The following is a 16,059-nucleotide window of genomic DNA, read 5'->3' on the forward strand; positions in this document are numbered from 1 at the left end:
AATTATTATCAGGTTTTTGATTGTACCAAGTGTACTGGTAGGAAGAATAGACAATTTAGAAGTGGAACAATGGCTTGAAGACGAAATAAAACTACATGTGTAAGGTGTTTTGTGGAGCTTTGGAAGCCATTACATAGACTTTCATGGTAGTTGTTTCTGCTTGTAAAGAGGTAGCTAAAAGTTTATGGGTATAGTTACGATACTGTTTTCATGCCCCTCTTCTTGTCGACTTGTTTCTTTATTATAATGAGGCTGACTTCATACAGGTACTTCTTAGGAAGGAAGATAAGAAGTTAACGATATCCTTTAACTCTACATTCCGCTATATAGATGATGTTCTTTCAATAAATAATTCAAAATTCGGTGAATACTAGTATGTGGAAAGTATCTATTCCAGCGAACTAGAGATAAAGGACACTACAGATACAGCTTAGTCGGCCTCATATCTTGACTTACATCTAGAAATTGACAATGAGGGTTGGTTGAAAACAAAACTTTACGACATAAGAGATGATTTCAGCTTTCCAATTGTGAACTTTTCATTTCTATGTAGCAACATTCCAGCAGCACTGCGTACGGGGTATATATCTCCCAATTGATACGATATTTCCGTGCTTGCATTAATATATTTCCTATAATGATTTTCTTGATAGATGGTTGCTACTCACTAGGAAGCTATTAAACCAAGAGTTCCAAATGGTGAAATTGAAAGCATCCCTTCGTAAATTTTAAGGACGCCATCACGAGTTGGTTGACCGTTATGGAATAATCGTTTCACAAATGATATCGGATATTTTCCTTACGTCGTAACTACAATCCCCTTCCCTTTCATGAATGTGACCTACCGAATTAAAATATTTACTGGATTTGTTTTAACATAAGCAAAACGACGGGTGCCACATGTGCAAGATCTGCTTACCCTTCCAGAGCACCTGTGATCACCCCTAGCTTTTGGTGGGATTCGTGTTGCTTATTCTTTAGTTTCCTATGTTGTGTCATGTGTACTATTGTTTGTCTATTTGTAATTTTCATATTTGGCCATGACGTTGTAATTTATTTATTTTTCGATTGATGAGTTTGACCACTTTGGTATCCCTTGTCCCTCTTTCATAAAAGATTGCATATTTTGGCTTTAATATTGATTCACTTATATGGTTTAAGCATCGGAATTCATTAAACACATTTATTCTAAAAACCAGTTGTTGGCCTGATACGGGTTATATATTTTATGATGGTATAATACAAAACCCCTTACGAGAGGGATGGTGCCTAATATTCATATTATGGACATAATCTTTCAGTCAGTTTAATTGAGGTCTGGCGCTGGCATGTCAGTAACTGTTAGTATAGGCATTTGTAAATGTATTTATCATTGTCATTTTGTTTAGTTTCTTTTGTTACCTCTTCTGTCATCGGACTTCTATTAAACTGAGTTTCACGTAGTCTTCAATGCTCTTCAACTTTGTATTTGTTTGCCTTTATAACTTTTGTGATCTCAGCGTCACTGATGAGTCTTATGAAGACGAAACGCGCGTTAAATTATAATCCTGGTACCTTTGATAACTATTTACACCACTGGGTCGATGTCACTGCTGGTGGACGTTTCGTCCACGAGGGTATCACCAGCCCAGTAGTTAGCACTTCGTTGTTGACATGAATATCCATTATATGATCATTATATGGTCATTTTATAAATTTCTTGTTACAAAACTATGAATTTTTTTTGAAAACAAAGGAATACCTTAGCCGTATTTGGCAAAAGTTTTCGGAATTTTGGGTCTTCAATTCTCCTCAACTTAGTACTTGTTTGGCTTTATAACTATTTTGATCTGATCGTCACTGAGTCTTATGTAGACGATGGTCCCTCAAAGCTGTCGTAAATTTCATTGTCCTAAAATACAAACCCTTATATAAATCGCACGATTGAAGGTCATATGCATACGGATTCAATGGGGTCGAATTATTCACTGACAAGTGAATTATTCATCAGCGATGTTTTTTTAGCTTATTTTGACAAATTAAAACAAAACGGCTGCTAAAAGCGAAAAAAATATCGCATTATTTCACTTTCATTAATGATTGAACCAAAACATAAGTATATAGATATTTTGTTTATAATGTATCTCATAAAATCGGTCAATTACAAAGGGAAGCAACTTAAGTTGTTTTACATAAGCAAAATCAGCAGATGCCGTATCAGCATGCAGATGATCTATACCCGTTTTTACCAATGAGTATATCTCTAAAGAATTTAGTGTACGTCACAAGCAATGAACACATATGAATGGAAAATATTATGTAATGTTAGAGAAAAAGCAACCAATGCAGTCAAACACAAAAAAAAGAAATTTGGAACAGTCAAACCCAAATGTACAAGACATGTATATTTATGTACATGAACTAAAAACATGAAACTGGAAATGTTTCATTTTTTTCGAAATTTTCTAAATATAATACTAATACTAATTTTCAATACATTTTTATAACTATTGCAAAAATGTCCATTAATCTAAAGTAATATTATACAGATTTGTGACGAAAATAACGAAAGTGAGTGAGTCGTCTGTCTCTAAGTTTTTGAGGAGGAAAGTGAGAGACTATAGGTTCCAAACACATCATGTCAGTTTTTTAAAGCACATTCTTCTTGGACTAGTTCCAATACGTGTTTTGAGAATCCGATTGTTTGTACTACACGCACACCTGTTTGATCCATCCAGACAATTGATAGAAAATCCGCCACCAATAGGGTACATTATTCCACCATAGCTACAATAATCTGCAATGAAAAAGCATATGGATGGGAAAAAGTAAAATAACAAAAAAATACCGAACTAAGAAAATTCTAAACGGAAAGTTCCTTTGTAAATGGCAAAATCAAATTAAAGCTCAAACATTTCAAACGAATGGATAACAACTGTCATGTCACTGGCTTGATACATATATTTTCTTAAATAAAAAAAATATTGTTGAATTAAAACTGGATCTATATATAGCTTAGTTCAACCTCTCAGTTGCATGACTTGCATACAATTCCATTATATTGAGGGTATCACCAGTGACATGAATTATCATTAATATGGTCATATTCATAAATTAAAAGGTATGTCTTCTTTTCTACTCGTTGTATTCCTTATCATTTTAGACCTTTTTCTCTGTTCTTTATATTTTTGCTCATTATTCTCAGTCTATTCTTTATATTTCAAAACCCCATCATTTTTGTCGAGCCTTCGACTTAAGTCGGAAAAGGGAGACATATAGCGATCCTACATTCCGTCGTTGTCGGCGGCGATGGCGTCCACAAATATTCACTCTAGTTAAAGTTTTTGAAATTTTAATAACTTTCTTAAACTATCCTGGATTTCTACCAAACTTGGACAGAAGCTTTTTTATGATCATAAGATAGTATCCAGAAGTAAATTTTGTCAAAATAAAATTCCATTTCTCCGTATTTTACTAATAAATGGACTTAGTTTTTTTCTGCCGGGAAAAATTACATTCACTCTGTGATTGAAGTTTTGAAATTTTAATAATTTTTTAAACTATCCTGGGTTTGTACCAAACTTGGACACAAGCTTGTCTATGATCATAAGATAGTATCCAGAAGTAAATTTTGTTAATTAGAAATATGAAACTGTGGATTCCTTTATTTTCGTGGGTAACAATTTTCGTGAATTCCGAAAATCTTGCATCTTCGCTTTATTTTGAGGTTTCGTCAAAGTCTGGATACAGCCGAATAGCAAATGTGTATTTCGTTAAATAACTAAAATTCGTGGTTTACCTGTACCAACGAAATCCATGAAAGTTGGTATCCCACGAATAATAATGATTCCACAAAACTCAATGAATGTTTTTTTTTTCATTAATAAAAGTGAAGCCGATCAAATAAAAGCTAGAAATTTCCAAGAATCTTTGTTGGTCAAAATACAGTTATTAAAAAAAAATCATGTATGTTTTTTTGGAAATAAAAACATTGGAATATTTTTATTTAACATGGAATATAGGTGTTTTCAAGCGTATTGTTTTGGTAGAAACAAATTATGGATGAAATTAATTATGTGCCTTAACCTTGCAGCGAGATTTTACGTCTTACACTAAAAAATATTGTTCACTACCCTTGTACACACATTGACCAAGCCCCTCCACGTTAGCTTGCAGAGAACTATAATTTAATGGGACATTCGATTTATTTCTGGACAGAGGGAATGCCGGGATGTTTACCTTGTGACAGATCCACTTCAGAAATATTTCATGCAAATATCAATCCCTCAGATGACACATTGTGCCATCAACACCTTATTTTTCCATATTTAGAAAAGAACCCACTGACAAAAAAAATGGGTACCTCACGGCTATCTGTTGAGCCCATCGATACCTCTAGGAAATGACTGTTGATACCCTAAGAAAACAACATCCACCATCGTTTTTAGAATGAGATCCTTAATGTAGTTGTCCAATCTATATATTACCTTTACAATACTGACACCCTCCAGTAGCAGGTCTTAATGGGTAAGTACAATCTGGAGTTGGACAGTTGTAGCTTTTGCAGTACTTGTATTCTCTATCACTCAGACAAAACCTTTCTCCATTGAATATAAAAGGTTCTATTTCATCTAGACCAAACCTTTCACAGTAATCTCCATATTGTTCTCTTCCTGTAAACAAATGTTATATACATAATGATAAAAAAAGAATAATTGGGAATAGGAAAGATTATATATGGGTTTTTTGTTTTTGTTATTTCATAAAATTTCTTTCGAGCGCTATTGAAATTTTCGAAGAGATATATTAATAAAAAAATCTGTGATTTAACTGTACAAATTAAAAATTTAATCAGTAGTCATTTGTTGCTGAGTTACATATTTGTTTTTCGTTAATTTTTGTGTACATTAATTAGGACGTTACTTTTGGTTGTTTGATTTGTTTTACATTTTAGAAAAGAAGAATTATTATAACTGACTATGCGGTCTGGTAACAGTGAACCCTTCCAGAGTTGTTGCAGGCGCGACTTCAGACCGCACCGAACCTGACGCCGTATCCCACATACAAAAAAAAAAGACCTTTTGCCAAAATACATGTATGGTCATGTACATTTTTGTAACTAGTAATTCTAGACACCCTTAAACACCAGTACCTGGATCCGCGCCTGCATTTCATTCACCTCAGGCGTTTTACTTTTTATTAATATAATGTATATATTACAGGCATTTTCTAAATTTAGGCATTTTGTAAAATGACTGAATTTTTAGGCATTTTCTAAAATGCCTAAAGTTGACAGGCATTTTGTAAAATACCTAAAAAAAAAGTCATTTTGTAAAATGCCTGAAATTTTTAATGAAAATTACACAAAATGCCTGGTCTGTTTCAGGCAAATTGTGTAAATATGCAATATATAATTAGATTATAGAAATATATTGTAAACCTACAAAAAAGTATTGATTAAAATAAATTTAAGATTATTCTTAATAAATCTAGCCTGCATGTTAAGTTTTTATGTTTTACTAGTTTTATTGTCTATAACTAGAAACTATCTGAAACTCAGGAAACAGAATAAGATGTTCATGTGTGTGCCGTGTGTGAATTTCCAAATCTATGTTTTTCGAATATCCAGTGATCTACTTGTGCACAGTACATACATGAGCTGTGTTCAAAAGGAAACATATCTGATGTATCCTCATTCACTTACCATGCATACGAGATTGAAAACATAAGCTATTAAGAACCTCTAACAACAGACCTTAGCTTCATGGAATCCTTTTCTTCATCATTTAGTCCACTTGTAAAAAGCAGTCCAAAAGACAAATCAATAACCAAAAATCGGTCAGTTGTAACAGTACAAGAAACAGCGTAAAGGACACAACACCACCACCCTTTAACATCATCAATAAAAGAAACCTCAGAATCATGACGGTAAATTGCAGAAGCATCAAAGATAAAACCTCGGAATTCAAAACAACAATACAATACACAAAGCCAGATATCATTATTGGCACAGAATCTTGGCTAAAAGGGGTAAAACCCGGAAAGAATCCAACTAAAGATGCTATAAAATCAGCTGAAGTATTCCCTGATAATTATACATCATTCAGGAATGACAGGGGTACCTTAGGAGGAGGAGTATTCATCTTAGTCCACAACAGCATGATTGGTACTGAACAACCACAATACATAACAAAATGTGAAATGGAATGGGTAAAGCTCAAACTAAAAACAGCCCAAGACCTAATCATCGGCTCATTATACATGCCACATAGAATCAAAGCCCAAGTAGAACAACTAGAAAAATCCCTGGAAAAAATTACAGAGGAGAACAAAAGCAGTAACATCATACTTGCAGGCGATTTCAACTGCCCAGACATAATGTGGGACAACCTCTCCATTAGGAAAGATGCTCAAGATACAGAAGTTCAAAAACAGCTCGTAAACATCACAACTCAATTTGGCCTTACACAATTCCACGAAGAACAAGGGAAAACAACCTACTGGACCTTGTATTCACAACAAACCCGTAACTTATGAAAACATCAACAAACATACCAGGTATTTCTGACCATGCAATCATCATATTTTAGAAAATGCCTAAATTTAGAAAATGCCTGTAACATAAACATATGTAACCGTGAATTTATAAATTTCCTGAGTTTTCAAAAAGTAAGCATAATCACTGAACTGATAAGTGACTTTAATAGAAGCCCTTTGACTTAAAACTTTACAAAACCTCTGAAATAATTCAGTTTTTTTTTATAGACTCTTTGATTCAGTTCAGAAAATAGCAAAAAAAAGAAAATTTCTTTTTGTTTGAAAAAGTCATTAAAAATAAAAGGAGAAAAAAGCAGATATCAGTAATTAAAATGTATTATATTTTTATTTTTTATCGTATTGAACAAATTAAAACAAAACATTTATGTATTTTAAAAATATATGTAACTGTATATAGTACTAAATATTTACCGTAAGATTTCTCCAATAGTACGATAACTAGAATGACGGTCAAACTAATGCGCAACATCTTGTAGCCTTGTTCCTGCGATAAATAACCCTAAAAACATATATAATGATTGTATAAATAGTAATAAATGCATTGTTAGGTACTCAAATTAAGCGTAAATCTGTTTAATGTGTGAAGCAGATGAAAGGTCATAATGATTATTCTATCAAATTAAGAAGGAAGGTGGTTTATTACTTGTGTAAATAGAAAACTGAAGTCAATGAAAATTTGTGATATTTGAACCTTTAGATATCTACATAAAAAGTCGCTTACCTTTTTTGTTACTGGAGTCAGTCAACTAGTAAAGTTATATAATACTAGTAGAATGCATTAATGACTTATATCAAGTTTATATTACCTCAAAAATGCCCCTTTCTCGTATCATAAGTTGTAAGTATCCTGTTCAAGTCCGCCCTTATCATAAGAATGTTAATCTTTTACTAAATTTATTACTTGATTATTTTTTTGTTATTGTTGTGGTTGTCTCAAATGATGTCATATATTGTAGTATGCTCTTTGTGAGCCAATAAAATAGAAATATATAACTCTTTTTTCTTTTAAATAAAAATACGGAGATGTGGTATGATTGCTAACTATGTAGTATTTTAAAGCCAATTTTCTATTGCATTAAAATTATTCATTTTGTTTAAAAGATTTCTATAAACAAAATACATCCTTATTTCACCACTCTTTGAATTAAATAAACAAAACAAGTAATAAATGTACTATTTTTAGATTTATATCCCTTCTTGTCGGAAGTAACATTTAAGAACAGCAAGGTCGGTCGTAAACCGTCAAGTCAAGAGACACACGTTCAGGGGCGGATTCATAATTTTTGAAAGGAGCGTAATTCCAAAAATAAGAAAATCTACTGCCGAGCGGAATTCATTGTGCCAATAATTGTTGGAACGCTTTAATTTTAAGTTATTAAATTAAATATTTACTTCTACAGCACCCCCTCTTTTCTTTGAATTTACCACATCAAATCCCTTGTATTTATTTTCGACGTGTGTACGAATTTTCAAGTCTTTCTATATTATATAAAATAATAGAGGTTCAATGTCCCCAGCGTTTTATCTATTCAATAGACAAGCTTAGGGCAATCACTAAAAAAAACTTTTTGGTTCTACCAGAGACATATAATATTATATGTCTCTGGTTCTACGAAACTTTTCATTAATATCGTAGAAGGCTTCAGAGTAAATGAACTCATTTCAATCGATATTTTCAAGGGGCATAACTCTTTTAAGATATTTGATCAGCACTAATTTTCCAACGTGTCAGGAACATTGCTGATATAAACCTACACTACAAGTTTCCGGCAATAAATGTACACATATATGAGACCGCTGACAATGTACTTTTTCATATACTAGTAATCAATATTTCCAAGGGCCTTAGACTTTTAAAAACAATTCATACTTGTATGTTGAAGTATTTCACTGATTTAGCCTGCAAATCATTGCCCAAAGTGTCGAGATCGCATGTTAAATGGTCCGATACACCTTAGGGGATTACAATACTTTAATGTTTAAGGGTTCAGGAAGAGGACGAAAACGAAAAGCCAAAAATGAAATGCAAGACTATGATGAGTATGCAGAAATCCAATAAAAATACTAGATATGTATAATAGACAATACCCCCTCCTTGTCTGCTCTTCCATATGAATGAGTATGGTTCCATATATTCTAGATATTGGCATGCAATTTTATGTTACGCAGTCTGTAAGACACAAATGAAAAACGATGTAGGAGGAGATAGCCGAACAAACAATAGCTTATGCAACTAGTTCCAAAAACAAATGACTAACTCCAACTACCTGTCATTTTCAAAATATTTTAAAGAAATCAATCGGATGGACAGGGGTAATGTATAATGCCCAACGACATTTTGCTGCAAGGCATGAAAAAGAATCTTGATATGTGCTGGCCTCTTTGCTGTATTTTCTTCTTACATATTTTTCAATATAAAAGACAAAAACACATAAATCGTCATTGATAGGCAATGACGCAACGTTAGATATTGCTACCATTTAGTGTAACAGAAAAATGACGTTAAATTGGAAATGCGCTTTATCTAATTGTTCCTCCTTCATTTTCGGTAAATGAAAAAAACACACAAGTTTAAATGTCGTGATAATCCAATTTGATATGATTTTATAATCAACATAGAATATTCAATTTTACTGCTAGTAATTATGTGTTTTTGAAGGACTATTGCTGCATTATATATTCAATAGTATGATTTTATTCAAGTAGTGTCATACAATAGCTTATACTTATGGTACTGAAGTTTTCTTACTTTTTGATCGTCTAATAGATTTGTATTTTTTAAATGTGTGCATCATTTCGTTTTGTTGAAAGCAAGACATTTATATTTAGTGGAGGAAGGAACACGCGAATGCAGTTCATGCCGTCCCTAGCAAATTACGCTTGTGGCGACGTCAAATTATGATAACGGACAAACTTGCAAGACATTTCCATTAATCTGGATTTTTTATAGATAACCCTGTAATCTTAATGCTATTTGATGTACCAACTTCTACTTTAAAAGTACTTTTTATTGGTATAGTTATCAAAGCCGAAAAATAATCTTCACGAAATCAAATCTCTGTTTGTTTGGCCGTAAACGTTTTGTGAAGGCATGAAAGTTTAACTCGGACATTTTCGCAAGACATTGCAAATCTATTGTTTTGAATTGAATATCTAGCTCAATTTATTTTCCAATTCGAATTTTGGGAGCTAACACTTAGTACAAAACGATCGTGCTTACAATTTATTGAATTATCTGTCAAAATTTTATTTTTGACCTGAAATGTTTCAAGTTTCCAAATTAAATTTCCGATGGGACATTATCATGCATCATATTCTTTTGAAAATATGTATGCAAATTTTAAAAGGAGACAGCCATGTTAACCAATATTGAAATATATCACGCCATAGAATGTTCATGCAAAATTTCGAAGAGTTGCGTGAACATTTCGCGAATTGTTCGAGTTTTATGGTTCTAGTTTGTTACATGGGACAACACTAAGTAAACGTTTTTTCGGATAATCTGTGTCTTCCTAAGCCTATGAATATTTTATTTTTATTCTTTCTCTATCATAATGTGAAAATTTAAGAATCAATCGTTATTTTCATGTATAACTTGAAATATTTATTTCAACATTTCTATAAAAATTTTCCCTTCAAATATTTACTTAACGCTATTTTTCGTGGTAGTAGCAATATCTAACGTTGCGTCAAATTTATGTAGAGGTGATTTAGATAATATTAGTATATTTGTTAATTTTTCTATTTTACAATTTTGCCTATATTTCAATATATGATAGTTTTGATATATAGGGCAAGAATGTGTTGCAGGTTATCTCAAATCTACTTTAATTGTTCTTTAACTTATTGTTTAAATGGCAATCATACCACATCCTTTCTTTTTTTTAACCGTGAAGGTAGGGGACTAACAAAAGTCATTTAATGGTAGTAACTCCTAAAAGGGTTTTGTCCAAATACGACTTTTAAGGATCTTGTATTGCTGATCATTTTAGCTGTGTGCTGTTGCTGCTCATCTTTACACAATAATTAATCAAAAATCGTCATTTAAGAGTAATAACTCCAAGAAAGAGTCCTCTGATGGTTTAGGTTAATCTATATGCTGTATTGCTGACCATTGCAGTTCAATGTTTCTGTCTATCTGTTTTTATAAGAAGTCTCTGAAACTTGGTGGGAATTTGAACTAGAGACTCATTGAATCACTCAACTAGCCAAAATATGCCACTTTGTTATTTATTTTCTTTAAGTACTATATATACCATGGTTATTACGAGTTAACATATTTAAACAAACGAATCCGAAGGATGAGTTTGTTTAAATATGTTAATGAGTAAGACACATGGTATATAAAATTTGTAATATAAATAAAATAATTGACAGCTTCAAGACCTTCAACTAATATTGGAAATTGATCACGTTACAGTGTTATCCAATGAAATGGAAGCTCGCGCAAGTCACTTTTGCGCCTCGTGTATGATATTCTGTGTATTTCATGTAATAGAACCCCTGAATTTGCAAAATGGAAAGAAAATGTCAGATTTTCCCGATTTTTATTTAGTTTTGCGCCCAGTGTATAGATATAGGAAGATGCGGTGTGAGTGCCAATGAGACAACTCTCCATCCAAATAACAATTTAAAAATTAAACCATTATAGGATAAAGTACGGCCTTCAACACGGAGCCTTGGCTCACACCGAACAACAAGCTATAAAGGGCCCCAAAATTACTAGTGTAAAACCATTCAAACGGGAAAACCAACGGTCTAATCTATATAAACAAAACGAGAAACGAGAAACACGTATATATTACATAAACAAACGACAACTACTGTACATCAGATTCCTGACTTAGGACAGGTGCAAACATTTGCAGCGGGATTAAACGTTTTAATGGGCCCAAACCTTCTCCCTTTTTCTGAAACAATAGCATAACTTCACAACATAGACAAACATACGATAAAATATCAATTGGCAGACTTAACTCAATCAAAAAACGTATGATTACACAATGAACGAATAAATTTGATCTGCGATATATGAATACAAATGCACAGTTAATTAAATATTAGAGACAAACATTCATGACCAAAAGGCTAACAAACAAATTCAAACACACTGAGAAATATTTAACCAATCAATGTTCACTTTAGAAAAAAACCGTTTTTTTATAATCTTGAAGTTTATACAAATGTTGTAAGAATAAGTGAAAAATTGAAGATATTACAAATAATCAAAGCTGGTATACAGCCAAGATCCATATAAATAAAAAATGACAAAAAAGCATTATAAACAGTATCAACAGGTCGAATTAACAAGAAAATACGATTTGAGAGTACTCGCAGTTACTGACAGCTAGTTAAAAGCCCAAACCAATTAATAGTAAAAAATCATGCATCAGAGACTAAAATCGACTAAAACACATCACAGGGATTTAGTATTTTAACGTCATTAATAGTCAAAGAAGACATGACTTGTGCAATTCCAAAAATAAATGTATCGACAGGTAGTAGTATAGTGAAGAGCGACTTCTATAGAAACAAAAGTTAACGTGGCTGTGTCCCCTATACATCTCGCCTCAAAAGATAATGAAATTTAGTTATGTTTTAATTTGCTAATGACAAAATCAATATTAGTGCCAATGTTAACTATATTCAGAGATCTAATTACAATATTGGTACGATAACCCTTACTTATAAGTTTGTTTAAAGGTTCGATGAGTTTACAAGGATCACATAGTGATTTCCTCGCTTTAAGTACAATATTACCATAAAATTTAGGATGAGAAATACCATTTTTAATAAGCTTTCTACAGGTATAGCCAAATTTACTAATCAAATCTTTGTATCTATGAAAGAATTTAGTAAAAGTTTTAAGTAATTTATGGTATCGAAATCCCTGACACAACAATTTACCAGTGATGCATTGATTACGTTCGTTGAAATCTATGACATCAGAACACACACGGGCAAACCGAACGAGTTGCGATATATAAACACCGTATGATGGAGCCAAAGGCACATCGCCGTCTAAAAAAGGAAAATTCACAATAGGAAATGAAAAATCGTCTCTTTTGTCGTAAATTTTAGTGTGAAGTTTCCCGTTTGAAATTGAAATGTCTAAATCTAGAAAAGGACAACTGCTGCTGTTTATGTTAGATTTAGTTAAAGTAAGTTCTTTTGGGTAAATTTCTGAAGTATATTTAGAGAACTCTGGATTATTCAACGAAAAAATATCATCCAGATAACGGTAGATATTTCTTAATGTATCAACCAAATGTAACAATGATGGGTCTTTACTGAGTTTGGTCATAAACTGAGATTCAAAGCAATATAGAAATAAATCTGCTATTAAAGGGGCACAGTTGGTGCCCATAGGAATACCTACTACCTGACGATACACTTTATCGCCGAAACGTACATAAATGTTATTAAGCAGAAAGTTAAAAGCTTCAATCATATCCTCACATTTCCAGTAAGTGTATCTAGCATACTTTCCTTTTTCGTTACAGAAAAAGGCCTTAAACGAGTTACAGCAAATAAAATTACAATGAGATTTTTCGAAAGACCATTTTATCAAATACAAAAACTTTTTCTTTATAAGATTGTGTGGAAGTGTAGTGTACAGAGTAGAAAAATCATAACTGTCAACAGAATTGTAAGGACCATTGAAAGCATGTTTTTTATCTAAAACCTCTAAAGAATTTTTAACACTCCAAAAATAATTAATACCATTATTTTCATAAGCTTTGTTACAAAAGTTAATAACCAGTTCTTTGATAGTAGTAAGGGAGGTGGTTAGAAGCACTGATAGATTAGTAGTAGAACACTTACTCGAAGCGGAGATGAAACGGAATTTAAATGGTTTTTTGTGTAATTTCGGTAACCAGTACATGGTAGGGACTTTCAAATGTTCGGAAGATGCTTTAAGCTGGGCAGTGGCAGTGGTATGCTTGTTAACGATTTGACTCTCTGTGGTGCGCACTGACCTGAATGTAGAGGAATTGATAATTTCGTTTTGAAGAACTTTCGTGTAGTATATGCGTCACACCACCACTACATTATTTGCTGCCTTGTCTGTCGGTACGAACACAAACCGCTCTGCGAGTACCTTGAGTTTGTTTTTTATTCTAGAAATGGGTATATCATGGTTCCTATTATTAATTTCAGAATTGTTTTCTAAATGAGATATTCGAATATCAACAGTATTCATAATTTTATTCAAATAACTGTCTTAAGATTTTTTATCGGATTTTTCACGTTTGCACCAATTTTTACAATAGGCAGACTTTAATGACGTATGGTTGTTTGCGCAAGTAACTTCATAATGTCATCAGACTGAGGTAAACAAAAATATCGGATTCCAGCGTCGGACAAGGATTAAATAATTATTCTAATGACGGTAAGAATTGTTTTGTTTTTTGTTTTCAAGTATCATACAAATTTATCATATTTTACAGAATTTTCATCTCATTGAAAAATGCATATTTATACATTTCTAGTTTTCGTTCAAACTGCTTTCTTCCGTTATTTTATTAATCCGATTATTAGATTATTTATTAAAACACAATTTTAATGATAAAACACTGTACTCAAACAGTAGCGGATACAGGGAGCGTAGAGGGTGTACGTTCCCCTAATTGATCGCAAAAAAATCTATGTTTTTTCACAGATATTTGTAGCCGATATTTATTCCTTTTTCTATAGGTACCCCCTTTTTAAAATCGAAATTTAATCGGATCTTCGCTAAGGAAATGATAGTTTCACATTTCATTTTTTCACAACTTAAAGAAGAAACATTTAGTAATTGTTTCCAAAATTAGGGGAATTCGTAACAATTCTATATAGTTTGAAAAAGGTTTCTTAAGATTTGGGTACACATAATTTATTGCTTTTTGTTATGAAATGAAAACAAATGAAGATCTTGACCTTTTAGTACGTTTAACAGTTTCCTAAATATTTAAGAGGCGGATACATTTAAAATCAAAGCCTGAAAGGCTGTAAAAGCAATTGCTGCCATGTTTATGTTTTGGGGACTTTTTTTTCATCCACATATTTTTTAAGAATTAAACATGACAGGAGTGTTGTCTAGTGAGAATTAAGAAGGTTTTAACTTTATATCAATTAAAGACTTTAGCAGAAAGTCATTTTTAATATGTTTTATATTTCACAAGGAGACAACACATTTACCAGGCTAAAGTTGGGTTCAGATATACATGTGCTGAAACATATAACTCCAAGAGAAAATATTATGGATTATCCCCTAGTAGTGTTTGTAACTGGGCAATAATTTCCTTTATTGATTTAATTTTCATAATTAATTTAAATTTAATACTTCAGTTAAAACATTTCAACTTTCCAGACGCAAATGTTGAAAAACGGGAAAGAAACAAAATATTTTACAAGACATAAACATGTAAAAAATAAATATATATATTTCAGCTGACTAAAATATTTTCATAATGTTACTTTGTCATCATTTCTTAAAAACTAAGTCCCAAACGTTATTGCTCAGTTGATATGTGTCATCCTCATGCGGTACGAGATAACTATAATTCTCATGCAATCCCGAACAGAGGGGCCATCACAGACAAACATGACATTAAATCGTCATTATACGAACAAGAACAAACAGCTCTAAGTTGCTTTGATATCTATCCAATTTTCAGGAAACATTGTGAAAATGATCTTCAATATTTCGAAAACATGTGAAATAAAATTGCAAACACGGTGGACCGTCGAAGGGTCAACAAACGTAGTAGACTAGTCCATTGGAAAGACGAGGATAATGGTTTCATCATTTGTCATGCATACCCAGTTTTGAATATGATATCCAAAAAGGATGTACTTTTTTTAATCTATGAAACTGGAAAATTCCAAATTGTAAATATCTCTTCATCTGGACTTGGCATCTATCACGTTTGGACGGGTCCATTTCATTAGTAAGGTGATCGATAAATCTTACGGAGTTATGACAAAAAAGGAAAACAAACTTATTGTTATGTGTTTTTAACAAGGGTTTCGTTCCTCCAAATTATTTGCGCAAACAAATCAACAAAATACGTCAGTTAACTTTGTCTATTTTTAGATTACAGGTAATCATTTGAGATCATTTGACACTACGTATAACCTGATAACCTGTGTAGTAATTTTGATTTTACGATAAATTTATGAATGAACGACAATTTTATGAATGAACAAGAGCAACTGACCTCTTTCTTAAAAAAACACCAATTAAACATATAAAACCGTATATTATAAAAGATAATTCAGTCAAATTTTCAATACTAAATCAACAACTGAAATGATTCCATATTTTGTTGAAACATCGTACGAACGGAAAACGGAATCGCAGGTATAAAAATGCATTTTTTTCACTCGGACGTCTATATTTTTTGATAGTCGAACGGTTGTCCCCCTAAATACAAAAATACATCTACAAGAACGTATGCTGAAACTTCTTAAATCCACTAACGTTTTTCAAAAGTTTCAAGCTATGTATTGCATTAGAAAACATACATAGGTGTTTAA

General features: G+C 32.2%; 1 protein-coding gene across 2 annotated transcripts in view; it reads right to left on the bottom strand.

Annotated features, from left to right (window-relative positions):
• Positions 1–2,570: 2,570 nt before the first annotated feature.
• LOC134680827 (uncharacterized) overlaps positions 2,571–16,059 on the bottom strand; it is a 157,080-nt gene continuing 143,591 nt past the window's right edge. Inside the window, exons 1-4 of one of the 2 annotated variants that reach the window (XM_063540073.1) lie at positions 7,344–7,385; positions 6,949–7,036; positions 4,467–4,652; positions 2,571–2,776 (exon numbers count right to left, since the gene is read on the bottom strand). In XM_063540073.1, the coding sequence (XP_063396143.1) occupies positions 2,616–2,776; positions 4,467–4,652; positions 6,949–7,036; positions 7,344–7,370 (462 nt within the window). In that variant the 5' untranslated portion in view covers positions 7,371–7,385 and the 3' untranslated portion in view covers positions 2,571–2,615. Of the gene's footprint in view, positions 2,777–4,466; positions 4,653–6,948; positions 7,037–7,343; positions 7,386–16,059 lie in introns of those variants that run through there. The other variant, XM_063540072.1, reaches the window with a different exon arrangement.

The sequence above is a fragment of the Mytilus trossulus genome, chromosome 8, assembly GCF_036588685.1.
Source record: "Mytilus trossulus isolate FHL-02 chromosome 8, PNRI_Mtr1.1.1.hap1, whole genome shotgun sequence".
Taxonomy (NCBI): domain Eukaryota; kingdom Metazoa; phylum Mollusca; class Bivalvia; order Mytilida; family Mytilidae; genus Mytilus; species Mytilus trossulus.